Source organism: Aulonocara sp. 'chitande type north' Nkhata Bay, linkage group LG14, assembly GCF_057382095.1.
Source record: "Aulonocara sp. 'chitande type north' Nkhata Bay isolate Kocher_YH1m ecotype deep benthic linkage group LG14, A_spYH_male_GT1.1, whole genome shotgun sequence".
In the NCBI taxonomy this organism is placed as follows: domain Eukaryota; kingdom Metazoa; phylum Chordata; class Actinopteri; order Cichliformes; family Cichlidae; genus Aulonocara; species Aulonocara sp. 'chitande type north' Nkhata Bay.
This window is the reverse complement of record NC_141357.1, coordinates 9,053,919-9,075,200: the sequence shown is the minus strand read 5'-3', so window position 1 is coordinate 9,075,200 and position 21,282 is coordinate 9,053,919. Positions and strand designations below refer to the sequence as shown.

The following is a 21,282-nucleotide window of genomic DNA, read 5'->3' as shown; positions in this document are numbered from 1 at the left end:
TTTTTTTCAAGCCCTTAAGACTACAGTGACCCGGATGGCTGACGACATACACGACCATCAAAAGTTATTGATTTCTTGATCAGATCTTGATCCGGATTTTTCTCAAGCATTTTTCTGAATTGGACCATAAATCTTCGCACTTTATCCAACAGGCTGTTTATCTAAACACAGATTACATCCATTTACATCACAAACACTTAAACGACCCATCACTTTTATCACAGCTGTAACACCTCCTTTCACTCACAGCATAACAACACGTTTTAACACAACATATGTTATTAAGTTTGTGCTAACGGGTAACACGGCTGATCTGAATGTTCTCACGGAGGCACACAGAGATGCCCCAAAATAACTCACAGAGCAAACTGCAGGGTAGCATTTATATTCACCTTCAGCTGGTGGCTTATCAACATTCATTAGTGGTTTATTAGCTCTTCATTAGTCATTATACAACACTTCCCTTGTTCTGCACAACCAGATTGTAAGTTAGTAAGACTTTTCTCATTATAACGTCCTAGTTATTGCTTAATAAGTGAAAAACTGGTTATTGGAAGGAGGTCTCGTTGAATTTTCAGAAACAGACAGACTTAATTTAACACTACTAACTACAGAATATTAGATTAAATATTCTGATATCAATTAATAAATGGCACATTAAATGTTAATTTAACCTCTCTCTAACAGGTAGTTATTGTTTCCAAACCGTGGAATAATAGTTGGTAATACTTGGTAATTATTTAATAATTGAACATCATATAAATAGGTATTGTAAGTTCCCAACTACTGCTTATCAAACTCTATAAATGATTCATAAAGACTGTGGAGTGAACATATTTTGTAAAGTAAAGTTATATTAAAAATGCTTTTGTTAAAAAATGTGTAGGAAAGCAGGTAGAGTGGAATCATAAGACTCCAAACATGAAGTCTGTGGCTCATTGACCTCCTTCAGTCACTGTTATTTTTTTTATTTCTGCTTTGTGTTTACGCTGCCATCTGTTTGGTTATGTTTAGTCTTGATTAGGTTGAGAAAAAGATCGTGATTTAGGCTGAAATACAATGCAAGCAGCAGTATCTGACATCCTTTGACCAGTGAGGACAGGCTCACTGCTCAGTAATGAAATAACGTTCAATCATTAACAAATACATAATATGGTATTTATAAATATTATATGTAGTGTACGTGTAATTGAATGCTATCCTTACTGTCTATTATCAGCTATTCAATTAACTATCAGTTTAGACATAAACCCTAAATTGATGGCATTAACATAAATTACCCCCTTGCTACTCACAAGTATGCATTATTAATGATTACTTGTTTGCTTGTTAGCAGTAAAATTCATGTTTTCTACAGTGTAATGTCCCACTATTTATCAAGAGTTTTTAGCACTTGTATTTATAGTGTGTTATTGAGTTGATGAATATGTGTGTGTCCTGAAAAAGCCTTAGAAAGTGCATTGTAATTACTAACCATGAGCCAATATGCAGTTGATAATCATGTTGGAATAATTAATAATATTAATAATAATTAAAAATAAATAAATACTTATAGGTATTATAACGTGGGTTTGTTAATATAAAGAGTTAAAATGTGTGCGTTAAAACAACACATCGTGAAACAAGATTACAACATTGAAACAGTAAATTAGCTCTTGTAGTTAGGATTCTATCTTTGCTATATTGTTGCTTTATCAGCTTGATAAAACAACAACAAAAGTTGCACCACCTCTACTATGTAGAATAGATTGTCCTGTGTCTCTCCCCTTACCTCAAACCGGTCAAAGCAGGTGGCCGCCCCTCCCTGAACCTAGTTCTGCTGGAGGTTTCTTCCTTTTAAAAGGGAGTTTTTCCTCCCCACTGTCACCAAGTGTGCATAAGGGATCATCTGATTGTCGGGGTTTTCTCTGTAACATTGTGGAGTCTTTCCCTTAAAATATAAAGCGCCCTGAAGTGACTGTTGTTGTGATTTCGTTCTATATAAATAAGATTTAATTGAATTTTTTCTACCCACTAAATGTGCGATTCACTGGGTTGTTTACACAACCTCTTCCAAATGTGCACAAAAGTCTTTGTGGGTTTGTGCTTAATCATTTCTTAATGTAAAATAGATGACTTACTATCGCTACTTTGTTAGTTTTTCCATTCCTGACAATCATGACATGATTAAAGACTTTTCATAGATCAGATTAAAGCAATATTAATCTTTATGCAAAAGTTTTTCTATACATGCGTGTCAACAAAACAAAAGCCTTACTCGTACGCCATAAACTAGATTTCCTTTTGCTGCCTTTAGAGGATCCCCACCTTGTTCTTCTTATAACATGCTGTTTGGATGAGTGTACATTTTCAGCATAATTATTTAAAACCCAGTCTGAACATGAGGTCACATGCTATCACTTGTGCAGTAATTCAGTCCGTGTTTGGCAGACAGTGCGACTGCATGCGCGGTGGCTGATAAAAACGTAGTATTGGCTTCTTGTCTGACTCCCAGGTTAATTCAGCTTTACGTGTTGGCCTTGTGTTGTTGGGGACCTTGTGTAAAGAACGGGCTCGCTCTCTACACCAAAGAGCTGGAAATCAGTCAGGCAGGTTCACTGTGGGACCATTCGCCATGTCAGGGCTGCTGCAGTTATTTGTCATTCCCTGTCAAGGCTCAGGCGCTCTCTCCACTGCACAAGGCCTGTTGGGTGCACGTGCTTGCAGTAGACCCAGAGATGCATATACGTGTTTGTGTGTATGTAAATGTGTGTGCTCGCTTGCTTGTTTGCTTGCGTGCTGGAGGGTTACTGTCAAGGTGGTCAGTGGTGGTTTACAGTGGTTTACAGTGGTTCAGTGGTTTACACGAAGGTCAGTGGTACTCTTCTAATCTGGGCCTCACTGCAGGTGATGCCCAGGGCTAGAAAACAGGAAACAACAGGCAGAGTTGTGTGTGGAACTGTTTGAATGTGAGAGCGCATGTGTCTTTATGTTCTTCTTGTGTGACACAGGAAAAATAGAAAGAGGGTTTGTCTGTAAACTCATCAAGTTCCCAGCAGAATTTCCTCCCACTTTCCTCTTCCTGTTCTCAGCTAAATGCAGCTGCTGCTGCAAAAACAAATGTGACATTGCCAGCTGTTGACACTTTTAAAATTCCAGTCCATCCTTTTCATCATCTGCAAGGTGAAAATCAGCCACCTCCAGCAACTGCTGCTGTTGCTGCTGCCCCATTTCGCAACAAAACTCTAGTTTTACTCGACTTGAGAAGGCCACCCAGCCTTGTTGACTTCAGTGACTCCACCATTAAGAAAATATGGCTGCTATGACCTCTGGCAACCACACTGAACCACCCAAAACATCAGACAACCGTAAGCCTTTGCCGCCTGCTTTGCGAATGAGGGGATGAGGAAAGGAACAAGAGAGAGGTAAAAGTGGGGTGCAGTTAGTGGGTGCAGAGTGCATTTTTATGAGGCCATGCCTATCTAGTTTCTTTTTTGTCTGGCTGTGTGGACATAAATTTTTACCCTCCCTCCCTCCCTCCTTGCCCGTGTTCCTCCATCTCTCTCCGGTTTTCTTCTGGCATGCTGGCCAAGCAAATCCGCCCTTATCGACCTGCTCCTGCAGCCTGTTTGCAAACTTCCCCCCCAGTTTCTCTCAGTCCCCTCAACCCGTGTCATTCATCTTCCTTCACGTCCCCGCTGCCATCTTACCATATTTCCATTCCCTGGTTCCCTCTGCCTTCTGCTTTGCCATATTTTTTGTCTTTAAAGGCCAAAACCACCTTTATTCCCTTCAGTTATTTTCTTCTCTTCCATTCTTCCCCTCCTTCTCCTCCACCACCTCCACCCCCCCACCCCTGGTCCCCACCCTACCCCCTTATAGATGGAGATTAACTGGGGAGAGCAGCGCCATCCGTCCTCGTGACTGTTTGTTGTTAAGGAGATGGATGGAAGCTCCCTCTGCCAGCCCCACGCAGCCGCAATTACACCAGCCGCCATGATGGATGGAGGGGAGGGAAAGGGGGGGTGGTGGAGAGGAGGGAGCCACAGAGAGGGGGGCATCTATCACACCCCTTAATCTACCTGTCACTGCATGGCTTGCATGGGTAGAGGAGGGGCCGAAGGGAAGAAGAGAGTCGGCTTTACATCCACAGCTGGTCGAAGCTTCTTTTTTTTTTCTTAACACAAAATTTCTTTTTCTTTTTTTCTTTTTTTTTTTGCAGAACTTGGCCTGCAAGAAAGGGACATTAAATATCCCGATCAGTTTAATTGATTTCCCAGAGCCCACTCAATTCTGCTGAGCATACCACGTGTGTGTGTTTGAAGTGTGTGTGCATGTTCGGCGGGCATCAACAGGTAATGAGATGCAGATTCTATTGCCCTTTTGACGAAACCCACACTTTGCATAAACCTCATAACATATACATATATATCCACACTAAATCTCAAGTGATAAACATGCAGAAAGGTGACCACAATACACACACACAGTACCAAACTAAGTTGTTTAGCATCCCCCCACACACACACTCACCCCTCCAACATTCTGAGCTCCTTCTCATACCTGTTGAAGACATCATGACCTATCACAGAATAAATCTGCATACATCACCTGCAGCACTTCTTCATTCCCCCCCCCCCCCCCCCCCCCACACACACACACACACACACAATGGTACAGAAATGTTATGAAAAGTAATCTGAGGTCTCCTTCCCTCGACCCCTCCCCCTCCTTCTCTCCCCATCTTCCTCCTCCACCTCCTCATCTGTCCAGAGAAGAGAGAGAGATGGGATGGAGGGATTAATACTCTTCCGCCCAAGCCAACCCTGAGAATGATAGATGGACAGATGCAGGAAGGGAGTGGAGGAGGAGAGAGATTAAAGGAGAGAAGTCTGAGGGTTCATAAATCCAAAAGAGTAGAGACCTGGTCCGCATCACACACTAATAAGATCTGCAAGAAATCTATGATGAGGAAGAGAGGTGGAGTGAAGAGGAGGGAGAGAGATGGGAGTGATGTAATAGCATTAGATCTAATCTAATCATGGCAATAAGATGTGAATGGATGAGTGTGAGCATGGTGATTATGCAGAAGAGGGATGGCAGTGCGTTGATGAAGCTTCGAGGCCTTGTTATTAAACAACAGATCAACAGACAGGCCTCACTGAGGAGCTTTCTGCTGCAAAGGCTCCATAAAAACGCTGTGTTTGTCGTACTTTTTGACAGATTTTATCACGCTGGCTGCCACCAGATGAAAACAAGAAGTGGTAACACAGTGGGTGCTGTATGGCTGCAGAATGTCTCTGTCTGAAGTAAATGTAAATCAGGAAGAAAATGTGTGTTGATTGAAATGAATCATTCTGTGTGTCATGAAAGCTATGTGCTTCATCATGTTCGTGTAGGTGTGTGTGTGTGGCAGCCATCAGCATGTACAGAATCAACTGTAAGTGCATTAAGTGCAGTCGTGCAGCCTGATCTGACTTGGAACAGATAGAGTGCTCCTTCACCTCCCTCCTCTTCTCTGCGACCCCACTGCCACCAACCCCTCCCCCTCATCCCCAACTTCTCCAGCCTCCCCTCAGTCCACTGGGCCACATTTTTCATGGCCCAGCTGTCGTAGGGCTTTGATTGGTTGGCCCGGCGGACAGATAGCCGATAGGCTCTGATTAATAGTTGAGGCCCAAGAACTTCCTCATTGATCAACAGGACAGGCTGCAAGAGGGGGAGGAGGAGGAGATAGAAAAAGCATGCCCTGTCGCCCTGCAAGTGCTGGCTGATAATCCAGATAGTGGAATTTGTGGCAGTGTGCGTGCATGTGTGTGTGTGTGTTTGTTTGTTTACTATAGTAAGTAGATTGTTAAAAACAGAATGAAACAGAAGCGCTGGGCTGAAAACACACACACACACACACACACACACACACACACACACACACACACACACACACACACACACATATATATATATATATATATACAGAAAACACAGACACATTTACCAACAGCAAACCTCTGGCGGTCCTTTATAGATGCCACAGTGTGCCGTGTGGGTGTGTGGCTGAGAAGGAGGAGGGGGGACTGGAATGTAAAATAAATGCTTGATGTCTGATTCAATTACTTGTTTAGTCCATTTAAATGCACTTTCATTGTGCTATATGCCCAGCATTCGTTACAGTATCTAGGTATGCCTGTGTTTGTGTGTCTGTGTGTGTGCGCTTGTCCCCTCCTGCTGCTCTGTCCAGCCTCTAGCTGATTGATGATCTTCACTCCCACGGGGTCAGCAAGGCCACGACCTCCCACTTTTGACCCCCCTACTGAGATATTCTCTCTCTCTCTCTCTCTCTCTCTCTCTCTCTCTCTCTCTCTCTCTCTCACTAACACACTCACACACACACACACACACACACACACACACACACACACACACACACACACACACACACACAAACAAGGAAACAGATGGCCTTGGGACAATTTCCTCACCTTTCTGTCACAAACAGTCTCCATCTCATCACATCCGCTGAAGTTCATTGATTTTAACAAATGTAAGCAAAAAGAAAGAAAAACATCAGAGACAAATGCTTGAGATTCGCATGCTTACTGTATTTCATCAAAAACAACAAATAAGCCACTCAGGACTTTGATAGCAGCGCCTCAAGAAATGGGTTTCATCATGTAGCAATATCACACCCTAGTGACACTTAATGGTTATGACAACTGAGGAATACTTCAAAAACAAAACTCAGATTAAAAAAAAAAACGAAAAACATTTTATTTTACTAGCACCATTTAAAAATTAATCAGTGAGAAATGGCTGTTAAGAACACAAACCTCTAAAAACTCAATCAGCCTAAACATCAGAAATGTTCAGCACAAAGTCCAAAATAAAGACATAAGAGGAAAATCTCGAAAAGCACAACACATAAATACACAGATCGGCCTCTGTGCTGTGAGATTGATATAGATGGACAGCAAAGGGGCAGAGAACAGGAGGGAGGAAATGGAAGATGATGAGCAGGAGAAGGAGGAGGCGGAGGACAGATTATTAACTATTTCTTATCAGCTTCAGACGTGGGTGATAAGGGATGATCGGGTTATAACGTGATCTGATCAGGACGTTCCTTTCTCCAGCTTCTCCTGGGCAGCTGTCTTTAGCCAGTTAGCCACGTGTTTTTCAATCTCCTGAGAGGTGGAAAGATGAGAAAGAAAGGCAGACATACATTAAGGTTTTTCATGTTTCTAATGCTACAACTGCTTGAGGATTGTTACCACACTATACCGCAAAGCAAAGGTGCTTCCTGGGTTAGTATGTGGTTTAAAAGGCTGGTTTTGATATGGGAAGCCTGCAATGTGTGATTTGCAAGAGTGCAGTAAGCACTTGATTTGTGATTGTGCACCACCAAGCAGCACTTAAGTGGTTGTTTTGTGCACTATGATATATGAATCACAACTAATTTGAGATTTATAGATTATATATCTATATATATGCAGGACAAATCCACAATACTGTGTAAAAATGCATTACAGCATTTAACTGACACTTTCACAGTATAGTTTATTATATCACGAGGCAGTATTTTACAACTCTGACAGTTATTAAAGCTGGAATTACCTCATTTCTCTTTAAAGGAGACAAGGCACGCTCTGGAAATATATGGTGTAAATGCTGCAATGTAATTAACCAGCAATGTGCAGTTGCATGTATTTGACTAGAGAGTGCATCATCTTTGTTGTTAACTCATATCAGATGTTCTACTTCTAAAGTTTGGAAGTTTAATTTAAGTTCAAAAATAGCTAAAACTTCAGGTAAAATGCACTGATTTGAATTTTACTTTAAAATGTGGGCATTGTGGATTTTGTCCTCTGTTTCTTAGGCTGAAATAACGTCAGGATAGGATCTGTTTACTCTTCAAGCGCGCCTCTGTGCTGTTTTAAGACAGACATGGAAAGAGAGGAAAATATGCTTTAAAGGATTACAGCACTGACTGGTGTGTGAAGCTGCTCTGAAAAATGCTTTTCAGATTGAAAACTTCTCAGTGAGGCGTGGGTACCTGTCTGGCTTTCGTGAGCGAGCTGCGGTCTGTGACTCTTCTACTCGACATGTCAGCGCAGTGAGCAGTGTCCTTAATGAAAATTGTCTGGGCCTCCTCTCCTTCCTCAGTCCCGTCCTGCACCACCGACAGCGTCTTCCACGGGTCGATTCCTCCTGTGGAAGTGATAAAAAAAAGTCTTCAACAGTCAAGAAAGTGCTGCAGCCCTGCTGGTTATCTAAATATGTAAGAAAAGGCGGTATTCTCTGTCTCGCCTTACTTTTGTATTTTCTCTGTAAATGTGTTGACTTTGTCTGTAGTAAACCCACTCTCACCATTAACATAAAGGATTCTGTGTGTGTGGGGGTTGTCTCCTCCGTAGTAAGTGTTTGTGAAGGCGATGCGAGCAGGCAGGGAATGCTGGGAAATACCAAACAGCGTGGTACAGAGCTTAGTCTGATCCTGCAGGGTCAACATCCCAGAGAAAGGACAAGTGGCGTCCTCACAACTCTGGTCTACAAACATGAAAAGAAAAAAATCACGTATGATAAAGAAGTGTTAGTGTGTGTGTGTGTGTGTGTGTGTGTGTGTGTGTGTGTGTGTGTGTGTACATGTCTACATGACTTTGTGAGGACAGAAAATTGGCATGCCACTATACTTGTGGGGGACAACAGTCACTTATGGGGACAAGATGCCTATCTCCACAAGATTGAAGGCATTTTCCAGGCTCTAAATGCTGTTTTAGTGTCAGGGTTACAATTAGGTTATGGTTAGGTTTAGGCTAAGGGTTAGGCATTCATTTTCTGATGGTTAGAGTACGCAGCTAGGGAAAGCATTATGTTAATTATGTTAGTTACGCTAATATATGAAAACAAGTGTCTGTGTGTGTTTGTGTTGTACAGAAGCCAAATTCAGTGCATGTCTGGTAGGTCCACTGTCTCTCTCCTCTTCTGCCGGCATGGACTGACGTGTCCATCAGATCCTTCATTGATTTCTCATAGGAGATGTCCAAACACGGCTCCTTACTGGTGAATCGGTAAATCTGTCAAGTGCAGAAACACATGCAAAGAGACAAAAAAGAAAAGAAACAAAACTAGTAGACAGATGTTGTGGGAGTTGCATAAGGGTAAAGGCATAAAGGAATCACAAATGCTTGCACTGCTTGTTTTTAGCTCTGAGAGGGACAGCAGACATACAGGAAAATGGCTCAGCAGTGACATCTGGTGGCCACATATCGACATGTAAAGGGGGAGAAGGAGCCCACTCTGTTCTCCATACCTGTGAGAGTTTAACAAGGCGGTTGTAGGCTTCCATCCCATCCTGATATTCCTGGCTGTTGTTGGTCATTATGCCACAGAGCTCATTTATCGACATGAGTACCCCCTCTTCATTGTACTGCACTGCTCCCATGAAAATGTCGGCCAAGCTTTCCATCAGCTCAATCTAAAGTAAAGGAATATGTTATTGTCCACTTGCATAAAAACTGGAAAGAGATAGATACAAATAAAGGAAAGAGTTAAAGAGAAAGAAAACAGGATTAAATGAGGAAAAATATCGATTGCCAACTAGGAGACTACGTGGAAATAATTTGAAAAGTATGTCTGTGAAGGTTCTCAGTCATCCAGGTCATCGTAGTCAAAGGAGCTTGTAAAGAAAAGCTTCTGGACTTCTTTAAATTGCTTGAGGACGGTTTACGACACCAACTCTCTGCCATCTATAATCCAGTTTTGAGTTCCCTTCCCAGACGCCTTAACGCCCACTCACATCCTGGGCCATCTGATCTTAGGAATTCACATGATAAGGTGGGGCCAGGTTTCACAATGAACTCATCCGAAACTCTGGCTGATTGGGACCCACACCCACACCCACACCTTGGCTCAGGCGAGTAGAGGATCATCAGGGGGTCCTTTGTCCTTTGTCCCTCTGTGGGGGGATACTCCCACTAGGTTTATATCTGGGACTCTCCACCATTTGACCTTAGAACTGAAGAAGCTTCTTGGATGAGAGGTGAAACGTCTTCAAGTAACTTAAAGAAGTGGAAAAGTACACTAATATTTGAAGCCCAGTGTTCAAATAAGAGAGCAAAATAGATTTAGTGAGCAAATTTAATGCTTAAACTAATGAACATACAGAAATAACTTGTTAACTTTAGATGATAAATACTAAAAAGTGAATGATATTAATGGAAAGTTAAAAGTAATGAATAAATGGTAACAAGAGATTAACATGAAAAGTTGAATCTGTGTACAGTGTTTGTTAACCAGCCTAAACACTTTGACAGCCCACACGCAGTCAATACAAGTAGGCAAATAATTAAGCCCACTTTATGTATACTACTACTTAAAAAACTCTTTCATTTGACCTGGACTGTGAAAGCAGGGCTAGGTCTAAAAAGAGAGCTTTCCCAGGGATCTGGAGAAGCCATGAACTGCTATGGCCAGCAGTTTAGTGGCCACATTATATTGAATGTGAAAAGTAAAGGAGGCTTGCATCCTCTTTCAGTTCAGGTTTTACACATCAGGGTATTATCAGGACATTATTTGGAAGGGCTGCTTCCTCAGAAAGCTACTTTCTCTTTATCTGTGTGACAGATCAGATAACGTTTGGTTGAAAATGGGTTATGAAATATGAAAGTGATCCCAAAAGCAAATAATCAAAGTGCTGGAATGGACCACTGGTCCAATTGAAATGCTATGGTGGGACCTTAAGCGGGCTGTGCATAAATAAATGCCTGCAAACTTCAAACAACTGAATCAACATTGCAAAGAAGAGTGGGCCACACTTCCACCAGAACAATGTGAGAGCTTGAAAAAGACATACAGAAAACAGACACTTCAAGTTACTGCTGCTAAAAGTGGTTCTACAAGCTAATAAATCATGGCGTGTGCTCTACACACTGCTTCTGCTTTTTGGGGTTAGCTTTTGTTGTTGCTGTTGTTTTTCATTTCTGTTTTCTGGCCTCAGAAAGGATCATGCTAGTACATACAGAACACCTACTGGCTAACACGGTGGTCCACAAGAAGAACTGTTGACAGTACACGCTTTAAGTTCCATTTTTGAACCTCATGTCATGACTCCCATTTTGAGCACCCTCTTCAGTAAAGTCTGGACTCAGTGACCCATAGCTCTTTATTAGGCAGGCAATGTCATGGTCCTGAGTCTGCTGACTCAGTGTTTTGTGTTTCTTTATGCTTTTGTTTATTCTGAGTATGTATTCTGTTATGATTTGTTAGGTTTCTGTTCTGTGCCTGCCCTGGTCACACTGTCTGCTTGTGAATCTGTCTGTTTAGTTCAGTGTCATGTCTGGTTCTCTGTGTCTGAGTTTCCTGTTTTATTCTGAAGGTCCCCGTCTCATGTGAGTGTGTTCAATTTACGTTTCCCCTGTCCCGTCAGCTCCGATTTCTCCCAGGTGTGTTGCCCACCTGTCTCTCTCATCACCAGTCCACTGCCTGCATTTTGGGTCCGTTTCCTCCTTCACCACATGGCTCGCCCCGGCAGCCATGATAGGCAAATGAATAATTTTGAATTAACCTCCATATTTGTTTAAATATATTTAGCAAGAGAGCAACACTCTGGACAAGTACCATATTATGTTTTGCAGTGAAGGTCTCGCAACTACAGCTTTGGCATTTTACCATCAAGTTGAACTTTGCAATAAAATGCAATAGTATACCTGACAGTTGTCCTATGTTTATCACAGAAAGACTGTAGACAGGTTTAAAATAAAGCTGCGCTTTCTTTTTCACATGATTGCAAAGGTTCAAACAGCTTATTACCAGCATACAGTGGGAAAAGAAAGTTATCACAAAAAAGTATATATTTAATTTTTTTAAAAAGCAAAAAATGAACAGAACTGCGTGAACAAGAGCTTGGTGTCCATCAAAGCATGTCATCACCTGATCATAAGGATCCTTGGGGATTTGACAGCATCCAAAGTCTGAGGCTACCTGGTTGATATTTCCACTCATCAGAGCTTCTTTCACTGCAGCAAACGCTTCACGCACTTTAGACAGACACTGCAGGAAGTGGATGGTGTGAAGTTAACAGACAAAAGTAACAGACTAAAATCTAATCCCTGACACATGATGCACAGATGGTGGCAGACTTCTCACCTTCTCTGAGCCACCAACTGCCTCATTCAACAGGCTCAAGCCAACAACCTGAAATAGAGGAAAGGGCAGATATGTGATTCAAAAGGAAATGAACTTCAGTAGACACCTTAGTTGTTTGGAGGGATGTAGGTACAACAGAGGAACCTAAGGTCAAGTTCTGGTTATGGAGGAACCTTTGTGGTGTACTGACATCAGAAGGGAAAAACTGGACTTGATCACAGTTACTTCTTTGATGGTGAAAAACACATTCAGCCCATAAGAGTCAGCGATGAAAACACAAAGAAATCAATAATAATTAAATGAATGGTGATATTAAATCCTGTGACCATGGTTTGTGTCGTATTACGTTGTTATACTCAGAAAAGTCCAGCTTTGCCTTGACTGGAGCAGAGGAGGCCACAGCTCCATACACCAGATTGGGAAACTGCAGTACAGAGCGAGAGAAGACACACAAAAACAATTAATATATTTCTGTTGAGTTTACATGAGGATCAATGTTAACAACCCGATAATCTATACATGTCTTTATATCCAAAACTTAACATGTAACATTCCTCTCCACACTGTTACACTACCTAACACATGACTCCGCTTAATATGGTGACTGAGCTTGGTTTAGCTCCTTGCTTTTGCTATACAGGGACTAATGCAGCAGTCAAATCCATACTTGAAAGTGGCTTCATCCTTAGATGTTCTAAAAGTATTTCCTAAAATCTTCTTTACCAAACACCACTTAAAGACTTCATCTTTCTTTGGGAATGAATTCATGGAGAGCTGCATGCAGGCTATGAAGAGTGGAAGCAGCAATCGATGTACTTTTATATATATGAATATATGCTCCTTCCTGATTTCTTTTGCATATTTCTCACATTTGCAAGTGTCAGATCATCAAAGAAATTCTAATATTAAACAAAGATAACCAGAGTAAATACAAAATTGCAGTTTTGAATATTTATTTATTGGTTAAGTGCTTTTAAGAAGTAGTTTTTTTTAGTGTATTAAAAGCTATCCAGACCTACATGATCCTCTTTTTAAAAGGTAATTGCCCACTAAAACTAATAACTGGTTGTGCCACCTTTGGCAGCAAGAACTGCAATCAAATGTTTTTGATAACTAATAATATGAGTCTTTCACATCACTTTGGAGGAACTGGAGGATTTTTGAGCATGAACGGCCTCTTTAAGGTCATGCCAAACATCATGATTCTGGACTTTGACTAGGCCACTCCAAACCCTGACGGCCAGACATTCTCCTTCAGGATTTTCTGGTAAAGTGCAGAAAAGCTTTGGTGAGCCCCCCCCCCCCCCTTATTAAAATACTGCATTTTGTATGTACTCTGCTTATATTTGGCTAATATTAAAATTAGTTTGATTATCTAAAATATGCAATTCAACATGTGAAAGATATGTTAAAAAATCTGAAAGTGGGGAACACTTCTTCATAATGTAGCTGATTTTAGTCTTTTTATGGGATTTACTAACAAAACCATAGAGGTAGCATAGTAACGTCATGACCTCAGAAAGGGTACTGATTAACTCTTTGTCTAGAAAATCATTGCACAAGAGTAACCACAAATATTCACTTAAAGAATCATCTTCTTTTAGTTTGTGGACTTGAAAATGTAAGTAAAAAAAAAAAGCAAGTGATACATTCATATAGTAAGATGAGATTCAGTACTTTCTTATCTCCTCAGGGTATAAACAGAAGAGCATCTATGAATTATTGCCTGTCTACAGTTCTTCGGAAACAAATGACTCACGCTGTGTTTTTCCCTAAACTAGATCTTTCCTGTCAGTATGAAATACAAATATGTTGCTCTGATCTGTTTTTGTAAAATGATATAGAACAAATATCTCAGTCACAGTATCAGGAATAAGAAGTGTTGTTCCAGAAGAACAGTCAATAAGCTCTAAAATCTTTCTCTGTCTTTTATAGGATTAGTTTTTAAAGATTGTGAGGTGCTGTATTTTAAAGTTTGAAGCCTTATGCATCTTTGAATGCTTCCATATGTAAACCATGTCCTGTACCTTTCCTCTGAACCAGGCTGATAGAGCTCCAGAGTATGAGCCTCCGAAGCTGATCCATGTGTTTCTGTGCGTCAGATTGAAGTTTTGGCTGATGTACTGGTGGAATGCAGCCAGGTCAGTAAGTCTGAATGAAAAGAAACAAATTACAAAAAATAAAGTGCACATGCATCTAAAGAGGTCTGCACAAAAGTCACGAAGACAAATGTAATCAGATAGATGAAACGACAGAGAGATACTTGGAATCAAATGTACAAAATTACATTAGATTTGCCTGACTTACAAATAAAATTACTGATAGTCTATGTCCTAATGAATCCTAAGATAGACAGGTGTGCATTCATATGCAGGAGAAATGCGATGGGAAAGATACACATTTGCATGATGAACACCCACACACACACACACACACACACACACACACACACACACACACACACTGGTAGAGAGTCAGCACTAACGCCTGCTGGCTGCTTAGGTCTGCCAGGTTCTCTGTTTTGAGGCCATCAGGGTTAATGCTGTCACCATAGAAACGATGCTCCAGAGCCAGAAGTAGAGCACCGTGCTCTTCAGCCATGTCACTATGGTGACCTGGGAAAACATGTTCGAAGCAGATAAGATTCATTTTGAAGCAAGCCCTAATATTTTTTTAGAGATGCAGGTACGGTACACGAGAGGCTTAAAAGTGAGTGTAACTTTAAAAAGTTACAAAGTGTCATGTGTCCAGCTACACTGTCCTGCTACAGTCTGAGCAAAAAATATGGAAACTATTAAGTGGTAACTAATGACTATTTGCACTATTGATCAATTTTATACAAACAAGATGATGCAGTTTAATAAATAAAAGTTTATAATATTCAATCACATAGAACCACGATGTACTGTAGATACAAAACTATGTTAAATATACACTAACTGGACACAAAATGTAGAAATCTAACAAAAGACATACAGAGACGCATTGATTATAACATGATTCCTAGAAAATATGAATAATTATGAAATTCTAATTAATTGAAATAGCTGCAGCTCTGTGCTTTTTTACGAACTTTGACCTTTACCGTGAAAGATTTAAGGTCTGTAATTAATTTGATTTCAGGTGGAAGTGTGTTTATAGATAACAGGCTTTTACAGAGAATGCTGATCTTCTCCATATTGCTGTGACATTTTACACTTCCTGTTCACTATTCTCCTAACGATTCTTCTTCTCTTTGGTCATTTCTTGAAAGAGGCTCTGGGGCTAGACTGTTTGCACATTTGAAGACAAATTTCAGAAAACACAAATGAATGAACTCTCGATATATATATTTTTTTCATTAAAATATGACAGTGGTGCCATCAGAAAGGCTTTTCATCTATAATCTTCTTGATATATGAATGGTGACGGTGATGATTGAGCCTGTACTGCCATACAATGTGAAAAACAAGAAAATATCAAAATGATAGCGTTGAATTAGCTGTGAAAATAAGTATAATTTCTTGTCAACCATCATTTTGGCATTGTGCTTAGAAAAATCCTAAATGATCTAAACTATTATCAAAATAATGAACTAATGATTTATAAAAACCAACATCTACATGTAGCTAATAGCTATAGCCATTCAAATACAGCCTCCTCCCTGACCTTGCTGGACCTATTAATCACTTTCCTTATTTTCTGTCATAAATGCACTGTGACTGCTGTCTGTGCTCATATTAAACATGGCCGGTGTTTATAAAAATTAGGTCAGTGTATGAGTTGTAGTAATCGCTGTGAGGATAAAGCTCACAGGCTTCAGACTGATCTAAATCCTCAGTATTAGACATTTTTTTTCTGTGATTGGATCTGTATGATGTCATAGAAAAGGGATAACTATAATAAAAAGTATGCATTTTATTTATATACACCTTTCAAGACACTCAGTGGTAAAAGCAATTAAATAACAAAATCACAGTATGGACAAACTGACAAACTGACTGAATTAAACATCAGAGGTTCATAAAATTAAAATTAAACAGAAAAAGCAAGTTTAAAAAAAGTCTGTTTTAAGGCTTGCTTTAAAGATAGGGAGAGAACCAGTGTCGCAAATGTGGAGAGAGTTACAAAGACAAGGGGCCAATCGGCTGAAAGCCCATGGTGGTGAGGCGAGCAGATCAGGAAGATGTTAGAGAACGTGAGGGAGTGGCAATGTGCAGAGTATTAGTGACATGGGATATCATTAATATGACGATCTCTGCAACACACTTTCTGGCTATATGAGTACTGAAGCTCTGCTTACCAGCTTTTCAAGTATTCTGTTTATGTGGGGAAGCCAATCAGAAGAAAGGTTGCTTATAGGAAAAATGGACGAAAAGGGGAAGGGAGGAGGAGTTCAAAGATCTTGCAAAATGACTCTATTAATATATAATAGGTCTTCTTTAAAGTTTTGTCGTTGTTAAACAACAATCTACGTAATATTAATGATTAGTGATCTACTGTATATTACAAAATTGTTCCACAGTATATTTTTAGCAGTAAAGTATGATAACAGGTGAATTTAGTATAGAAGCACTGTGTCTGTGTGTTTTAAAATTGTAACCCAGTACCAACATCTACTTTTTCCTAGGTCTCCTATACACGCTTCTCTGGGGGATTACGGGTACTTACAAAACAAGTTTTAGGGTACAAAAAAGACAAAACACAGATATACTCGCAGATGAGCATCACTTTACCTCCAAAGTTTGATTATTAATTCATTATGTTGCCAGTTCTTTGAGTGTTTTGAACACTGATTTCATATGCGTGTCTGATCTGTGAAAGGCACAAACAGGTGACGATATGTGCTGTATTTTACACTACCTGTCAGAACATCATACTCAACGAGGGGCCCTTCTCCCCCAATGTAGAGAAACACCGGGCCATCAGGATGCTGCCAGTATGCCTCATTCACAAAGAACCTCTGGAGGACATTGAGAAAAGTACAAGAAGAAAGACATGCTTTATTTATGCTCGCCCAAACCGGCAGCAGTGCACATTCAAGGACTTGCTCTGAGTAATCCTTTACTTGATGCTGGAGTGGGCAAATTTGCACATTGGCAGCCTCAAATGGCTGCAAGAGCTAAATGAGGCCGAACATTTCAGTTCATGCTGTCAGGAAACGCCACCCTGTCACTCCGTGCTGAATCAGGAGTGATGAAAAAGGTTCATCTAGTCTACATTTCTCTGAATGGACCGCTCACTCTCTGCTTCTTAAGAACCACAGCAACTCAGTTTAGCTCTTATCTCCACAACAAAGTGAAAGCAGCAGGGTTCAGTGGGACGGGACACTTGCTCTGCTGCACGCAGCCTATTTTGCGATTTGAGCTGACAGGGCATCTGTTTTATCAGCGTCACTGCAATCCAAGCAGTCTTCAGAAATATCACACGATGGCATCTTCTCCAGTGCTTTAAATAAATTATGGCCTCCTTTTGGTTCACAGGATCTGACTGATGGAAGAGTTCTCTTATCGTTAACATAGATTTTCAAAGACCTCTCAAACATCAAGCCTTTAATTATCAGCACCATGCACTCGCACTGGAGAGGTCTGTGCCCAGAAGTGAAATGTAAATTTAGAGTCATATTTAAAAAGTAGAAAATGGATATCGTCCATATTTAGCCAAGCCGGCATTTGATTCTCTTTGATGCGATGCCTACAGATAAGATAAGACGATATACGGAAATAACATCAAAAACTAACATTTCGTAATATTCTTCATTATCTTTAAAAAAAAAATCCCTAATAACATAACCACACCATTTCAAATCCAAAATATTAAAAAAGGGGACGAGATGCTCCTAAGGGAGTGACAGGCAGACTCTATCTTTGATCAAACCTCTGGCATGCTCTATTATTTTGTCTGTTTAAATGTCATGCCAAAGTTGGAAGAAGCTCTCTGAGGCCTTCAAAGACAAGCTCGAGCTTATTAGTCTAACAGAGAATAAAAAATGATTTCTAAATTTCAAACAAAGGAAACAAAACTTGAAGTTGGTCTGGACTTGGACTGGCTACTTCAGCAAATTCAGCGCGAGAAAAGACAACCTGAAATAGAAATTCTCAAGAACCACAAAATATTATCAGAGAACCTGCAAATAACTCTTGCAAATGGTGATACCTAAAAATGCAAATTTTACACATACAAAGCAGGCGTTATGAAATGATGTGCTCTGAAGGGAAATGTGTTTGCTGCATACTAAAAATAGCATGTTGGGAGAAGAACCAACTATGAAGCACTGTGGTGGAAATGTTCTTCTGCATCAAGTCAACGAGTGCTTGAAAATAATAAGATTGTTTATCTGAAGGTTTGAGCTGAACCTTTTGTAATGATAAAAATTCTAAACACGCTGCCAAATTCAGTGAAAAACTCAGATGTGAATCCAAGTGGGAATCAAAGATGTCAAAAAAGTCATTACAAAACACCTGTAAGAAGTTATTTTTGCTAGAGCAATAGCAAAATTTCCTTTTCCCACATATGATTATTTTATATATTTTTCAGTTACATAAAAGTTTTGTTGTTTTTTTTAAAAAAAACCTCATTAAGTCTTTTTCTTTTAACTGCCTTTAAGTGAATAACCTTTACGTGCAGGCAGGGGTGTGAAGCATTAAAGCATTGCTCAGCGTTCCTCTACCTGAGGGAAGGTGTTGCTATTTTGTTGGTTGAAATGGTCCAGGGGCTGGACAATCCAACCCTCCTTCACGTGGTGGAGAGGCTGATGAAGACTGACTGTGAGCTTCAGGAGAAGCTGCTTGTTTTTCTGAAGCTGGTTGTCACGTGCACGCCTCTTGATCATCCTCAGAATCTGTCCTGTTAGCAAAAAACAACAAACAAAAAAAACATAGGACAGAAAAACAACTGTGAAACTGCTTAAATTAATGAATCGAAACTTGAATAGTTTGTAATCTAAATCATAAGCTAAACATAATTTATGCAAAATAATGGAGAACTTGGCACCGTCTTAGCTCTGTTGGCCAGATTAGTGATATGAACAGGTGAACCATATTTTGTTTTATCTAAACAACTGATTGATCCTCATGTGACTGAAGATGATGAATGAATCCAAATTTGTCTGTCATGGACTGCCCAGCGTGGGATCATCTTGACAGAGAACAGAGCAAAAGGCAGAAACATCCAAAAAAGAGCTTTGAATGACATTCAAGAAGTCTAGAGAAATATTCCTGAAGACTATTTAAAGAAATTACAAAAAAGTTTGACCAAGAGGGTTCAAGCTGTGTTGAAGAATAAATTCATAGAATTGTAAAAAACCCTGTTTTTGCCTTATATACTATATTGTATACATTTTAAACATTTTAATAAGCAGTTATTTCTTAATTCCCTAGGAAATTATGAAGCAATAAGGAATTGGTCAAGGCCTGTGCACAGTACTTTATATCAAGATCTAAAGTATCACATTTAGTGGAATTTTCATTAACTCACCAGAATAAACAAAGTTTAAAAGTAGCAGAGGAAGGAGACAGCGCAATGTTAAGAAATTCATCTTAAATGCTATATCCACTCTGTAACACACAAGACGTCACTCTATGGGTCCCATATATAGTCCCTGAAGGGCTCCTGTGTGTGTGTGTGTGTGTGTGTGTGTGTGTGTGTGTGTGTGTGTGTGTGTGTGTGTGTGCGTGCGCACTAATAAAAACTGCTCAGCAGAAATGAGCATCAGCCTCGTCCTGTAATTAGACCTCTCTGCTTTGTAACAGCTTTTTTCTGAATGGTTGAGTTACAGAGGGCAGTTTTCAACTTTTTGCGGCTTCCTAATTGGGAGTAGTGAGAGAGACTATCCTATGTCCACACAGAGGCTAAGTTCATATCTATCTATCTATCTATCTATCTATCTATCTATCTATCTATCTATCTATCTATCTATCTATCTATCTATCTATCTATCTATCTATCTATCTATCTATCTATCTATCTATCTATCTATCTATCTATCTATCTATCTATCTATCTATCTATCTATCTATGTATTAAAACATACAATCCAAATATTATGGAATGACACCATTACATTCAGGATGTGTACAATGTTGATATATCTGCCAATGCAAACTACTCACCAAGAGGTAGTGAGACTCTTACCTGTGCGTAACTGTTAAGTAGTTATGAACTACTTAAAGTTATTTCTCCTTTCCTGCAATATACCTAAAGTATAATTCAAATTACTTACAGTATAATTATTTCTTCTTCGCACTAAAAACTTGAATCATTACTAGTGTATCTATCAGTAAATATTTGTAGGTAAATAAAAATTATACTTTAATTTTAGAACAAATACTATATTATATTATAGTTCTACCAGAATTTCAAATTAAGTCTAATAGATTTTGTATTACAGTCTTTTCTGTTAAAACCTTTTTTATTTGGTTGTCATGTCTGCCTCGCAGAGCTGTCTCATTGCAGACAGCAGCAGCAGTGACAGCAATTGCAATGTTCAAGTCAGCCAGTGTGGCAGCAGACGGTAAAATTATGAGCACAGAGCTGAATGCTAGTCATGTTAGCCAACTCTACTTTGGTTGCGTGAACTTTAACAGAGAGGTTCTGGTTCAAATATCACAGTGGAATCTTTTGTTTTTGTGTTTGTTTTCTCAACCCCCCACCAAAAAAAACCCCCAAAAAAACCCTCCAAAACAAGATAAGAAATCAGGCCCAAGAGGAAAAGGCACTGCTAACTCTGTGCAGAACAACCATCTGCGTTATCTTCGGTATCACTTGCAGACATCTCTATGTCTTGCAATTTGCTCTAAGTGAGCGCTGATAAAACCCACGTACATGGCAAGCAGTGGCATGTTTCACAGGTTCATAATGTCAGGCTGGTTTTATCACCGTGCTAGTTGTTGCTCTGGTTAAGGTTATCTTCCATTCAGATCAATGCAGAGGACACATTTGCATGGCTTGTTTTACATTATCAGCGTTCCAGAAGAGAGTAGAACACAATAGAGAGGCACATTTAAGGCTATAAAGTACTGTATATAAAAAGCCCCAGCTGCAAGTTTAGAAACAAGTTTACTGCATTAAAAGTGGACAATAAGCCAATATGTTTACAACTTATTTTTGCTGTGCCCAAGAGATGCTTAGGGATCTCAGAGCAAATATCACCGGGGAGCTGGTTTGGTAACTCCTTTACGGACAGGG

The 21,282-nt window shown here is 39.9% G+C and overlaps 1 protein-coding gene across 1 annotated transcript; it reads right to left on the bottom strand.

Annotated features, from left to right (window-relative positions):
* Nucleotides 1–6,557: 6,557 nt before the first annotated feature.
* Nucleotides 6,558–19,645, bottom strand: prss16 (serine protease 16). Its single transcript, XM_086262760.1, has 13 exons — nt 19,573–19,645; nt 18,767–18,942; nt 16,960–17,059; nt 14,603–14,732; nt 14,145–14,268; nt 12,464–12,541; nt 12,118–12,165; nt 11,902–12,021; nt 9,284–9,448; nt 8,906–9,047; nt 8,341–8,520; nt 8,027–8,181; nt 6,558–7,157 (listed from the first exon to the last, which is right to left on the bottom strand). Exons 1-13 carry the CDS (start codon nt 19,631–19,633, stop codon nt 7,086–7,088), a joined length of 1,551 nt encoding a protein of 516 aa, XP_086118886.1. The 5' UTR covers nt 19,634–19,645; the 3' UTR covers nt 6,558–7,085.
* Between the last annotated feature and the right edge of the window lie 1,637 nt (nt 19,646–21,282).

What these genes read in the sequence shown, in the direction of transcription:
- prss16 (XM_086262760.1), bottom strand. Translation starts at nt 19,633, where the DNA reads ATGAATTTCTTAACATTGCGCTGTCTCCTTCCTCTGCTACTTTTAAAC. An exon ending in ACTTTTCTGAGTATAACAAC is followed by an intron (nt 12,166 to 12,463) that starts GTAATACGACAC and finishes CCTCTATTTCAG; the next exon opens with GTTGTTGGCTTGAGCCTGTT. An exon ending in GCCTTGTTAAACTCTCACAG is followed by an intron (nt 9,048 to 9,283) that starts GTATGGAGAACA and finishes TGCACTTGACAG; the next exon opens with ATTTACCGATTCACCAGTAA.